This window comes from Cyprinus carpio, chromosome B11 (assembly GCF_018340385.1).
Source record: "Cyprinus carpio isolate SPL01 chromosome B11, ASM1834038v1, whole genome shotgun sequence".
NCBI classification, from domain to species: domain Eukaryota; kingdom Metazoa; phylum Chordata; class Actinopteri; order Cypriniformes; family Cyprinidae; genus Cyprinus; species Cyprinus carpio.
Genome location: NC_056607.1, coordinates 17,219,705 through 17,234,123, shown reverse-complemented (window position 1 = coordinate 17,234,123; position 14,419 = coordinate 17,219,705). Strand labels below are relative to the sequence as shown.

Sequence of the window (14,419 nt, the reverse complement as noted above, 5' to 3'; positions counted from 1 at the left end):
ACACGCACACAAAAGAGCGGGGTGAGAGGTTTCGAGGGTGGGGAGGGAGGGCTGGAGGTGGAGGGCCAGCATCTTCCACCTGCTTCTGTTTAGGGACTGAGGACAAAACAGCCTGCAAGCTACTTACTATCTTACTTTAGTATTAACCGCTCTTTGTGCCAGAGTATGTGTTTGGGATACGTGTGTGTGATGCCAGACCATTGCTCATTGTGATGACTGGCCATCCACATGTCAGAGTAAACATGTTTGTGTCAAAATGTCTTGATCTGATTAAAGACATCTGCCACTGACCCCTCTGACTTAACTCAAAAGGAGCTTTGTCTATGACATATAACAACAATAAAAAAAGTCTTCTTATTTGTTCAGAACTGATTTCCTGTTATCACAGACTCCATTCTTATCCCATTCCAGACCGTGACCAACAGCTTGTAACACTTACTGTCACTACAGCTTTAATGTGTTACACCTTCCTTTTCTTCCTGTGACATCTTCATATGGTTTAGGGCCAGACACTTGGGCTTGTACTCACATGAAGAGCTGTGGAAAGTGAATGTGTCTAGAGCTTATTCTCTTGCTGCCAAAGCAACATGTCATCCAGCACACAGCACTTACGGGCACTGCAGGCAATGGATGAACTTGCTAGAAAAGGAACTTATTCATTCACAATATTATTGCAAGGGTTTTAGTTAGGGAATTTTTTAAAACATGTTTCAACTACAATCATCCAAACTAAATGTTTCGTCACCCAGTGTATTTGTGTTTTACAATTTATAAAATGTATAAAGTTATAAAGCAATATTTTGAGGCAGATACAGATAAAAAAAAAAAATACATAAAAAAAATTCAAAACACTGACAAGTAAACAGTCATTAATAAAATAAAAATAGATTAATGACAAGTAATGGCACAAACAAATACAATAACAAGATAAAACTAAAATTAACTGTGCCTTAAGTTTTTCAGATAGGTTTAACAGTAATATTCAGGTGCAGAAATACCACAAACAGAATAATCTATTTAACTTTAAAATAACACTGGTTAGTCTTCAATGTATGAATAAACAATGATAGCAGCAGGCTTATTTAGGTTGCGGTCTCTTTAAGACCTCATGCACGGCTCAAACTGTTACACAAGTTTTGTTTCTCAACTGTTTACATTTACTTAAGAGCCTGTATACAGACAATGTTTAGTATAAATCGACTGTTTACATGAATACTCATCAAGACGGGCACTTTAACATATTTTTGTATGTATTTGGCATACCTGTCAACACTCCCGTTTTTCCTGGGAGTCTCCCGTATATCACACCCATCTCCCGTCCCCCTCCCGTTTTGTTATTTCTCCCGGGACACACCCGTAATTTGTATGGCCCTACCTCGTAATATGAATAATCAAATCAATACATTATTCCAATGTTGTCCAGTTGCCAGATCTTGTATGAAACGTACCCTACTCACACAATAGATACATCATACAATTTTGAACCCATTTGTGACCTCAACCTGGCAACCTACAGCTCTGTTGCGCAGTTGATATCTGCGCAGGTAGATGGGGGAATTTGAATCAAGCATCACTAAAAATGGCATTAGAAAGCTCAGGTGGTGCTACAGCGAAAAAAACGAAATATAGCTTCAAATATAATAACAGCTGGTCGGAGGAATTTAATTTCTTATCACGAAGCAGCATCGACAATTCCCACGCTTTTTGCAAAGTATGTCGCACTGATTTCAGTATCGGACACGGTGGGAAAAATTACGTAACAGCACAATAAATCCCAATGGCACAATCGCGCTGTGGAGGCACAAAGGGGCACACCCGCGATTTCAAACTTTATCACTCCCTCCAGAGGGGTACTTATAGCAGCAAAGTCTGCTACTTACAATAATAATTCTGGATGTAAGAAACACTAGGAAACACCCTCATGTTAAATACATCAAGTACTGTACTTCATGTATTTAACATGAAGGTGTTTCCTAGCGTTTAACCTGAAGGTGTTTCCATGTACTGTAATATAAAATTTGTTATAATAAAGATAAATAAAAAAGAAACATGAATAAGTCTCATTATTATCACAATAATTCTTATTAATAATTATGTATTATGTGTATTTAACTTGCCTCTGACCCGCCCCAAACCCAACCCCCATCAAAAATCTGAAGAGACCGCAAACCCCCCAACCCCAACTGCCCCGCCCCCCGGAGTCTCCCAGATTTCGGTATCCAAATGTTGACAGGTATGGTACCCCAACTGCCCCGCCCCCCGGAGTCTCCCAGATTTCGGTATCCAAATGTTGACAGGTATGGTATTTGGCCGTTTACGCGCAAAGGCACACGCTCTCAGATGCGTCTCTATGTGCGCGAGCTTTGGGTTTGAGGCTGCTCACAGAAAGGGTCTCACAGTCACAGAGCACGCAAGCTCTGTATTGAGCACCTGAATGTTCAAAATTGTGAGACTCAAAAACATGTGCAAATGATACATTCCGTCGTCTGTCGCGAGCGTCTTTCACGTTGAAATATTTGTGGGAGTCTCCCGCGTTACAGCTGCGGGAATCAGTAGAATTATGCGCAATCCCAGAAAACCCGCGCCGAAATTCAAGCCCTGCCTTTCAGGTCAGTTTTATTCAGATCAGCTTAATCGGATCATTGAGATATTTATATGAAGGCTTTTCAGTCTGACTAAAGCCCCGTTCTCACTACAAGCGACAAAGTGACATGACACTGTGTCTGAATGAAGGGATGCTCTAGTGTCTGATTTGAACAGCTAAACAGTGCCAAAACAGCTTATACTACTGTCTCAGCTATTAGAATAGTTCAGTTTTGTATGTAATAGCAAAGTTATTATATTAATTTCATTTATTTAAATTAATTTAGAAAAACGTTAGGAAGATATTTTTGTTTGTTAAATATAAGTTTTATTATTATTTTTTTTTTCAAAGTAATGACTAAGCGGCCAGCATTAGACAGTGAGCCTATGTTTGAGCAATTTAGCCTTCTCAAATCATCACGACCTGCCTAAAATAAATTCTATAGATATAAAACAGTTCAAGCATATAACAATGTTTAAACGTTAGACCCAGATAAATGTGCGCTATATCCAATAGTTTGTGCAAAGACGCCTCAGGACATGGAGACGCCAGCGTGATCATTTGCATTTTTTTCAGTAGATACGCCTTCATTTTTGCATAGAAAGGTAAGAGTAATACATCATTTGTAACTGCAAAGGGTCTACTTTTATTTGTGTGCACTCACAATATCAACAAAACGTTGCGCTTTCTGTCGTGTTGTCTTTAACAGGAGTACAAAAAAACTGACACTCAGTGAAAACACGACTAAATGATAAATATATCTACAGACATGCTAAATATATCTATAGAAAGCATTAAATTTAGGGGGAGTCGTGGCCTAATGGTTAGAGAGTCGGACTCCCAATCGAAGGGTTGTGAGTTCGAGTCTCGGGCCGGCAGGAATTGTGGGTGGGGGGAGTGCATGTACAGTTCTCTCTCCCGGAGTACCAACTTAGGTGCCCTTGAAAGGCATCGAACCCCCACTCCCCGGGCGCCGCAGCAAAAAATGGCTGCCCACGCTCCGGGTGTGTGTTCACAGTGTGTGTGTGTGTGTTCACTGCTCTGTGTGTGTGCATATGGAGGTTAAATGCAGAGCACTAATTCTGAGTATGGGTCACCATACTTGGCTGAATGTCACATCACTTTAAATGACCACTTAACGAAATAGAACAAATCGAAAACAAAAACTCTTTCATTATAATCATAATCCATAAAGATGCACTTCTCTCTAATGCTCATCTAATGAGATGGTGAGTCAGGATCAGCAACTTCATTCTTGCGACACAGACTCAGAAAACACTAGTTTATTAGTAAATAATTCAAATATCTCCTTACTATTTCCCCCGCCACATTTATGGTAATTAATTTTGCTGGTGCTTTGCGGCAAGCTTAAGCCTATTGCGTGTATTTAAACGCAGAACTTTTCAGCTGCGCTGACAGCACACACCATACTGTTGCTGCGGGACACTAAACACCGTCCAGCCTCTCTTGACAGTCGCGGAAGCATGGTCTTGTGTTGTTTCCACCAGCGCGGCAAACAGGCGGGATGCCCAGCCTGCATCTGAACTATGATGTGAAAATCAAAAAAATTTTAGTCGCATTACATGACCCTTTTAATAAAACTCAAACAGTGAGAATAATTATATTTCATTTCACCATATGAAAATGAGGATGTCACAATTTTATTTTCTTTATTGATGTTACAGTTTTTAATAATGAACATAAATTTGCATCTGCATCATCATAACTCAAGTTACTACTTCTGTCAAATGTGCATTTCTGTAAGACAAAAAAAGTTATATTATTAATATTGCAGCCTGCAATGCAAACTTTGCTGAAGATACACTTCATCAAAGTCAGGCAACAAATCTGTTTCGTGATTTGAAACAAACAATATTATTTGCTAAAACATGCAGAAACTAAGAAATGTTTTTTTCTATTATTTTTGTTAAGGAATAATGATTGGAAAGAATTAAAAAATGTGAAGTCATGTTCTGACCATAAAGAGCAGTTTAAAACCACAATCAACAGTCTGGTTTCTATAGCTTTCACTTAAAGGGTTATTTCACCCAAAAATGAATATTAACCCATAAATTACTCACCCTCATGGCATCCTAGGTGTATATGACTTTCTTCTTTCAGACGAATCCAGTGGAAGCTATATTAAAAACTGTCTTTATATTAAGTTCTATTAAAAAAAAAACCCCGCTGACCTCATGTGTCATCTGCCCATAACTGCTTCCGTTTACAACAGTGAGCGCAAGCTAGATTAAACTGATTATTACGTTTTGAATATGGATATTTTTCTTACAAAAACACATCGATTCGCTACAGGAGGCCTTTGTTCACCCCATGTGAGACTTTTTTTTTTTTTTTTTTTAATGGATGGGCGCTTTTTTTTTTCACTTCTTTTGGACTGAAGCACTGCAACACCCGCTGACTGCCATTAAACAGCTTGAAAGATCAAAGACAATTTGTAATATAACTCCAACTGGATTTGTCTGAAAGACGAAAGTCGCATAGACCTAGGATGCATTGAGGGTGAGTAATTTATGGGCTAATTTTCATTTTTGGGTGAACTAACCCTTTAAGACCAAAAATCTGCCTTTAGACTTCAAAGAAATAAATAAATTTGACATTTATTGTGATTATCGATATCAACTGATATAAAATTTTTTGTAATATTCTTTTTGCCTTAATGCCTAGTCCTACTCTTTAATAAGTCATACAAGGTTGGACATTACCACAAAGTTGTCAGTTACACTAGAGTGCTTCCATTCATACGTATGCAAACACTGGAAAACGGAAGAACAAGCACATGAGGGGAAGTTTCGAGTTTCACTGTGCATTTAGTCTTCTGAACTCTGACCTGTGAAGTTTGACCAACAGAGAATTCAAATATCATGGACTGACCTTTTGGAAAACAATGGAATTCAATAAGGTGAAATAAAATTAAACAAAATGCTATCCTAAACACTGAGCTAGGAAGGGTACAAGGAGCAATTTCAGAAACAGCTAATAAAGAAGACACCTGTAGCTGACAATCAAGTTTTAATGGAATGCTATTATTCATGCAAAAAGACAGCAAATGTGACCACGAAGTGTCATTCTCTTCACAATACAAGATTCCTCCACCAGGTGTCCTTGCATATGACATTTAGAAGTTTCACTTCTACAAGTCCGCCAAACATCCTTTCCCCACTTCCTCCAGTTGACTGTGCAGCTGTGTATTGAGACATTACAGCTCACTAAACTGACCCATTTGATAACCACTCCTCTTAAGTGCGATCTGAAAACTGCCACAAAATTTGACACTTTGCTGATGTAATTTCCCTGCGTTATCAGATGACATTTTGGTATAAATCACCATCACTAAGCTAATGATAATGATACTTTCAGCAGTCATGATTCTCTATTTGGCTAAGTCATCTCTTTTCCTTTAGGGGTTTTCCACCTGTCACACTGGTTGAGAGATGGGAAACTCCTTACAGGATGTGGTCAATTTACTTCCAGGGAAATGGAGGAAGGGCCACACAGATTGCTGCTCATGTCAAAGTATAATTAGCTGATTTCATATTCATTAGACTGGACTCCCAGAGTAAAAAACCCTTCTCTTTACTAAAATAAAAAGTGTTTGTGGGACATGTGAGATGTCACTTTTAACATTTCAAAATGTCACTTCTAAAATGTGACGGAAGACTAATGTAACATGGGGAAAAAAAGGAGCATGCACAAAGAGGTTGCGCATTAGTAATAGATTTCCTTACCACAAAGCCAAGGTCAAAATGTTAAAATATGACCATGATCAAGTCATTCTGTCATACCAAGAAAAAAAAAAAAAAAAAAAAAAAACATTCATGCCATGTTCCAACCGTAGATTATTACATAATTCTGTCATTTTATACAAATCTGTCAGCTGCAAGTGCATTGTTAAAAACTCAATAAGCAAGATGGATACACCCAAACATAAACAATACAATATAAAATTAAAATAAGTACATTTACAAATTAAGCTATTTGCCTATTTAGCCACAGGTGTGGCTCTGGAGTTGGTGTACTACTAGAAAAATAACTTAACAGTCAACAATGTCATAGAGACAGAGAGGAAGTGCAGCTATATGCCAGCTGTGCAACGCTAAGACACCTTTCATGTAACAAAGTCAGCAACTTTCATACACAGAGACCAAATGCAAAAATAACAGGTGGCTCTTCCACTACTTACTTTAGGCTAAAGAACACCATAGAAACCCTCACTTAATATAAATATTATTACAGCCATAATACAGACCTGTGCAAACTCTGCCTGGGCACGCAAATGCAACATTTGATTTGATTTAGGATACAAAAAAAAAACTTGCCACTTTGCTTGAGTTATAACACACACATTATATATATAAAATTATTCAATAATTGAATATTACAATAAATATGCTGTAATATACAAATATTATGTGCACATACACGCAACAACAACAAAAAAATTAAAAATTAATGTGCAGGAAAAAGGAAAGAAAAATAAAAAGTAGGCCTACTTCCTTTTAGCCCATATGCTCAGATATCGGTTATGACTGGATAATCCACTCCTTTGATTATCTTAGCTGAGATCAGCTAATAAATCTAGTAACACATTATCAATCAGACCTGTACCTTTAAGTCCATACTCTGTCTGATAGCTCACAATTTGTTTATCACATTTATAAAAGCAACAAAAGCATGTTTATTTCCCCTTCCTTCTTACATGCCAGAAAGACTGCCTGTTGCTAACCACAAACTATGAATGAGCAGAAAGGTCTTTGATGGCACATATAGGGGTTAACAGAAGAGCTGGAATAAAGATTGATATTTTACTTAAAGCCTCTCAACATTCAAAGAACTCAATTATAATACACAATAATTTTTTTTGGAGATAAATGTCCAATACTTGCTGTTTTTAGATCATATAAAAGTGAAAGCAATTTTAAACAGCATTCAAGGAGGGTGAATCACATGACTTCCTCATTTAAGAGGGCGTAAAGGATACTCCATTGCCTTCCATCACAAGCCCCCCCCCCCAAAGAACTGTCATTGCCTTTCTAGCAAAGATTACGTATAACATTCCAGAATCAGATTTAAGGCTGGGAAACACTACACGACTTTTAAAAACTGAACAGATCTTAAAATATTGGGCATGAAAAACTGGCTATCATACATTAAATGACTGAGGATCAGACACTACCAGACTTTAAAGTAGTTTTGAACACAACAAACTTCGGCAGAAACGTGTGCCTTGTTGGTAGGAGAAGCATGACAAATGAAGACAATGCGCGTTCTAAAATCGACTCAAAATATCAAACATGTTTGATATCCTCTGCCTGGACTGTATCAAATGGAGTCTGTGACCACCATACACTATACGATTTTCTGTGAAATCTGTCAACTCAAATATGCAGACTGGCTCTGACTTTCAGCAGCTAGTGTCGACTAACTGTAAATTAGGGCACAAACTGTACAGTGTATTCCAGCCTTTTACCATGTTCTTCTGATCATTCCAAGTGTTTTAAAAGGCTTGTGTAAACAAGTTTACATGTCTCTTAACATTTACAATCCCTTTTGTGACTGGGTGATGAAGGGCAAGCTGAAGCAACCACCACAGCAGCTGAAGCTGTCTAAAACTGACCTGATTGTGGTTATAGTACAGGAAACAAGTGACAAACTAGAAATTGTAAACCACTAATAGTTCAACATTTTAATAGTGACACTTTGGGAAATCATGAAACTGAAAGAAAAAAAAAAGAGAGAGAAAATTAGGCTTATTTCAAATGGCAAATTTTACACAGTAAAGACTTCCCGATGGCCTGGGGCCAGCATGAAAGACATTTGGGACATAAGACGGATTTGTCACCTGCTGAATCAGGCTACTGCCGCGTAGTCACAACATTTTATCATTTGCATGGGTTTTTAGGACTTGTTAAAAGGATGGTTGCTGTTTTATGTTGAACATAGAAGATATTTTGAAGATTGCTGGTAATCAAACAGTTGGTGGTTACCATTGACTTCCATAGTAGGGAAAAAATGGCAACCACCAACTGTTTGATTGAGGGTGAGTAAATAATGACAGAATTTTCATTTTTGGGTGAACTATCCCTTTAATTTAAAAGCATTTGGGCGTACAAGACAACTCCTTTAAGTACTCGCGTGCTGTGCTCTGCTGCATCTCTGACACGCCCGAGCCACCTGAATGGGCAAATGCATACAAAAGTATGTCAAAATACCCATCCTGGCACGTAACTTTGTAACTTTAACAATGATTAATCTATATCGAATTTATACACTGGAGTACAGATGATCTACCGGACATGTTTTGTTTTATTTCAAATTTTCTGTTCCTTGCTTGCACACAAACGACACTACAATAATTTCCCCAAAGGCCATTTGTGTGGCCAGAGATGCTAACGTAAAGACGGAAACAAAGAGGAGAAAATATTGTAGCAGGCAGAACAAGTTCACTGTTCACGATGCGCAAAATATGTGTGCCGCTCCATTTGAAAGCAGGTGATTGCTATTTAGCAGTAATCACGGAACCAGATTTACTGACTAGATGCGCATGATCATATCGTTAGATATATCGCCCAACCCTAAAAGACAGCCAGATGTGCAATAATTCTGGGCAATTGTTTGTTCACATGTTTGTTGCAGAGCGGACCATCAGTGTACGCTTTCGGAAGTATAAATGGAAGAAGTCTGCATCCGCGCTGTCCATGTTCGTGTGCGGATTGCTCATGCGGAAATTATAACACAGGCTTTAAGAACAACATTCGACATTTTGCCTGTAATCTAGTATTTTCGACAGACTAGGACTAGGTCTAGTTTCTAGGAACATATACAACCCAAATCAGGCTGATTCAGGGTTACCCATGTGAATGTCTGTCATTTTCCTTTGCTCTAAAAATACAACTAAATACAACTAACCAAAGGATAACGTTTACTGATTAAAACGCAGGAAGTCAAAATATTTTCTATTGTAATGCAGTGATATAATATCATAATTTGATATTCTGCCATAAGCGAGACAGTTAGGTAAGAGATACTCAGATGTACCTCAGACTATTACAGATCCCATGAACAGGAAAAATAAAACCCACCAAAAAGCATCTAAGAACAGACACCATGTGGTGTTTAATCCTCGATTTAATCAGCAAAATATATCAGAGGATGCACCGTAGGCTCGTATGTCTGATGTACGGATCAAAGAGGAAGTAAATATGGTATAATCACATAAAAAGGATTTAAGGCCAAATCTGCAAAACAAAGCATAATTCCGAGAAAAACATTGGAAGTGCTGTCTTCCGTTCTCTGAAAAAAAAAATAATAATAAAAAAATCTTGAAACTGTCAGCCAGTCTACTTGTGAGATGTCAGGATGTGTTGTTACTTGTACCCAAAATGTTAAATACATAGAATGGGCTACCATAAATCAATCAAAAAAAAAAAAAAGCATGTCCAGGTTTACAGGCTTTTGAGGGGATTCTTTTTTGTGGTTTCTTGCAAATGTGTTCCCGGCAGATGGAATTTTCCATTTAAGTCAGAATGGAAGATTACTTAGATCACAGAATTCACAGATCCTTGACAAGTTTAAATCTGCATGTTCATGAATTAAACATCACAGTCTAACAAACATGAGTCCTCAAATCTAATTATTCCTTGGCTTGAAAACACGATTGGTGTTTTTCTTCCTCATGCATCCAGTTACAAAAAAATGATGATACCGGTGGATCAAGCTGAAATTCCAGGTATATGAAATCAGGAAATGTGTTCATTTCTAGGTAAAAACTAGGGCTGTGACAGTCGCCGTGACAACCATGTCTACTGCCACCGGCAATAGTGCACATGATGTCACGCACTCTATAACAAGCATAATACAAACTTTATTTAGACTATATGTCTATAGGTAGCCTAATTCACAAATGACCTCAAACACCATACACAGCTTTTCATTTAGACTGGCAGGTTTGAGTGCAGGAAAATACAGTTTATTCTGCATTCAGCAAATTAATTCTGTGTTGGGTGATGGCCCTTGTTGGTAAACCAAATACTACATCGCCGATCTATAGCCATCTACATTCATGCCACCCATCCGTGTTTGTACAAGTGTCTTCAAATTCCCGTGATCACAAACGCCTGGCTGGTCAGGTTTGGTGAGGCTTTCTCCAAACTGACCAAATACAAATGAGACAGCGATAAATGGAAGATGTTAACAAGAAATGTGGAAACAATACCTATTTCAAAGAGAGCATGTGCAGACGAGAAGTTAATGCACCCGCTTGCTTGGTGGCCGAACAGTGAACAGTGTCTACACCGGACGCAACACCGGCACGTCGCAACAGGTTGAGTCTGTCTACACAGGACATCTGAACTTTGTGTCAGTACCTCATTAACAGGACGAGGCAGTTTACTGTCTGGGATTTGTCATGTCATGTTGCATCCAGTGTAGCATTACTGATTATAGTAAGTAAACACGCATGTTTGTTAATAGATGATTGAGCGTCATCTATTATTACTTTACAAAATTACAGGCCTACATACACACATATGCATAAATACATAGGATATATATCCTATCAACACTGCACCAGCGGCAGTAGTTGGTCCATTACCACAGCAGTGGTAAAAAAATAAAATAAAATCTGCCACCGTCACAGCCCTAGTAAAAACGAGCCAATTTCCCCAAACATGTACACAAGGAAATGCACTGTTGTTAACAAAATTGTGCTCTTTTGTGGGGTGGACAGCTCCTCAGGTCAAATTAATTTTACTAACTGGCAGATCAGCTATGACTCACTTTTCCCCAAACATACGGAATAAAGACACCCTGATGCACAAAGACTAAATCACAAAGGTGGTTGAATGTCTATGTCCCTAACACAGATCATTAATGGGCTCTCCAAACCACTATCAGACATTATTTATCTCATGCTTTATAGACCCTCTCTTCTGCAGCTAAAAACAGCCAGGCCGTGTGGCAGTGATGAATGCAGGGCTGAGCCAGATCTGTCACTGGAGAGCACAGAGATCCAGCATGATGACAGAAAGCCAGCTAGGGTGCTGACATCATCAGTGGCCCTGGAAGATCAACAGGGCTTTCCTTCAACAGATAATCATCCTATCCCACCAAGCTGAAGCAAAAAGCAAATGCTTGATCTTACAGTAGTCCCTTCAATAAGAAGATTTGTTTCCATGTCTTTCTATGTGATCAATATTTTGGGGTGGCTTCAAAATAACTTTCAACTACACCGTAATGATGAATGTCTCTAAAAAGACCCCAACCCAACAAATGTTAAGAGGGAGTAAATGAACACCTCTGCGTTTCTGCTCTGCTACTATAGCAGCACAGACAGTGAGTAGGAAGAGGCCAACCACAGAAGTGGATTGTTCTGAACTTTGAGACATACATTTTTCCCCAAGTCTTGTTGGGGCAAACTAGAGGGTGGGTGAACTAAGCCCAAACTTATATAGCCTAAATGATACCTGATCATTTCAGGTCATTTTAGTATGTTACCATTTTGTTAGCTACTACTAGGAGATTATCTATAAAAAGCATGTGACATTTTTGGTGGAAACTTCCTAATTAAAAGTATGTTGGTAAATTTCGAAATAACTAAATATGAGTCAACCAAATACAGGCCAATGCTGGTGTCAACTTTCTACAAACAACCAAAAATCACATGGCAACTTCAACACAACTGACTACCGCGTCAACTGTCGCACCCATTCCACAATCACCTGACCAAAACAAGATTTAGATTCCTGTTTTGCGTAAAACGAGTGAATTTGCATCAGTCTAAATGAAGCAAACACTCCTCCTGATGGAGGTGGAATGTCTTGTGTCATTATCTGCCCTCTCATCCAAGCCATGCTGCCCAATACAGTCATTAATATCAAAGGCCAGCTGGAACAGGAACCTGCCACCTGGTTCTTAATAAAACAGATGGCTGTCCAATTTCCATTGTGCTCCTAAAAAGAATGATTAACTCACAAATCACTGTTTACCCTGGAAGAACACCTGCAGAAGGCCAACCTGGTTACCATTAAATCCCTTAAACATACTTTACAGAGGAAAACACTCCAAATGAAGAATAAAACACTGATTTGAGGCTATATGAATATGAGAGAGTGGGTAGTCGGTCCTTTTAACAACCAGAAAACAACACTGTGGCGTGTTATTACTATTACATATAATCACAAAGACATGTCCTCGTTTGAATCGTGCTCATAATGTACAACAGCAGATTTATAAGCGTCTCAATTTTACCTTTAAAGCATACTTCTCCGCACTCCTCTTGCGAAAGATCTCCAGAACCCTGCCATTGATGCCCAGCCCCAGGACCTGGCTGGTGACCTTGTAGTCGTCAGTTATGGCATTTTTCTTGATCTGAAGTGAGGCTTTTCCCATCATGAATTGGGCTGGATTCTGTTGCTGCTGCTGCTGCTGGTTTGGAAACTTCGGCGGACTGTTGGCGTTAGTCAACATCTCACACCTCTTTTCTTCCCTAACTTCAACAACTAGCTAACTGTTACTTTTCCCGAACTTCAGTCTTTCTTTGGCAACACCCAAGGCGAAGATCTGCCTCACAGAGCTCGACTCCAGGAACATAAACTACGTTTAAAAGCGATAAAAACTCAGACAGGGACCCTTTGATGCGCCGTTATTGCGGTTTCTTGGTAACTAACGTTAGCTAAGCTAGCTAATTTCCATGTCGAGGGTCAACCCACCAATTCAGGGCTCAGAGAGTTAAAAAAAACGACTTACATAAAACCACTTCAAGTTTAAACGGCTTCGAAGTGTCACAGGCTTTTCGAAAGCGCCGCCGAGCGAGTTAAAAACGCAAATACTGAATTAAAAAGTCGAGAATAGCGTGCGCTCCAACCTTACTCTGTGAGACGAGCACTGGCCCTTCGCTACTTTCGGCCAGCGTCTTACTGCTCTGACGTCATAGCGGGGGTTCGGAATGCTTGTGCTCTTAAAGGAGCCGCCACCTAATAAAAAAGCCTCTCCACCATAAAATTATGTATATATGCTAAACTGTTGACTTCAATTATGAAAGCTTGCTGCCCAGATAAAGACTTCTCTGCCAGAGAGGAAGAGTAGTTTAAACCAGCAAGGCACAAAAAACAGCTTAAAGCCGGGGAAAGAAACTCATTCAAACATTATCGTCATTTACTCTACATGGAGGCTTTCTAAGTTTGCGTTTTCTTATTAAGTGTTATTTCATTTTTAATCTCGGCAAATATCAACAGGTGTCACTGTTGTGTAAAACTAAAGAAAAAAGTTTAATGAGGTAAATATGTATAGCCGCAAGAGGGCGCAGTCTGCACGCGTTTAAAAACATTCACAAACTTTTGTGAAAATAAACCTATAATTTAAAAAAATACAGTTTAATTAATTATTTAAAATAACAACATTCACATCTAATAATAATAATAATAATAATAATAATAATAATAACACTCATCTTTTAACCAGTTGTACACTTTTTGTAGGTCTCAATCATAATAAGAAAAGACGCAAGAGGGCGCTTTAGATTAATCCACCCTTAGAAAACAACAGATTTGAGAACATTTCAACACTCTTGTTTTTGTATTATGAAACAGATTTATAGATTTTATTTTGCAAAAGGACCTGAATCATTCACAAATAGCTTTTATAGTCAGCTGGTATTATTGAGAAATGACTGAAAATCCTCCTTATGTCACTTCTGGCTATTTTTTGTGTTATGCATGTGCTCATTTAGAAAACAAATTAACTCTGACACATTGGTTATTATAAATTGTAACATTTCCTTTTTATGTGAATGATTTGGGGCATGTTTTATTAAAATTT

The 14,419-nt window shown here is 38.4% G+C and overlaps 1 protein-coding gene across 1 annotated transcript in view; it reads right to left on the bottom strand.

Annotated features, from left to right (window-relative positions):
• Window positions 1-13,538, bottom strand: part of LOC109054809 (MAP kinase-activated protein kinase 2) — a 29,706-nt gene extending 16,168 nt beyond the window's left edge. Inside the window, exon 1 of the mRNA XM_042734269.1 lies at window positions 12,851-13,538. Within this exon, the coding sequence (XP_042590203.1) occupies window positions 12,851-13,069 (219 nt within the window). The 5' untranslated portion in view covers window positions 13,070-13,538. The remainder of the gene's footprint in view (window positions 1-12,850) is intronic.
• Between the last annotated feature and the right edge of the window lie 881 nt (window positions 13,539-14,419).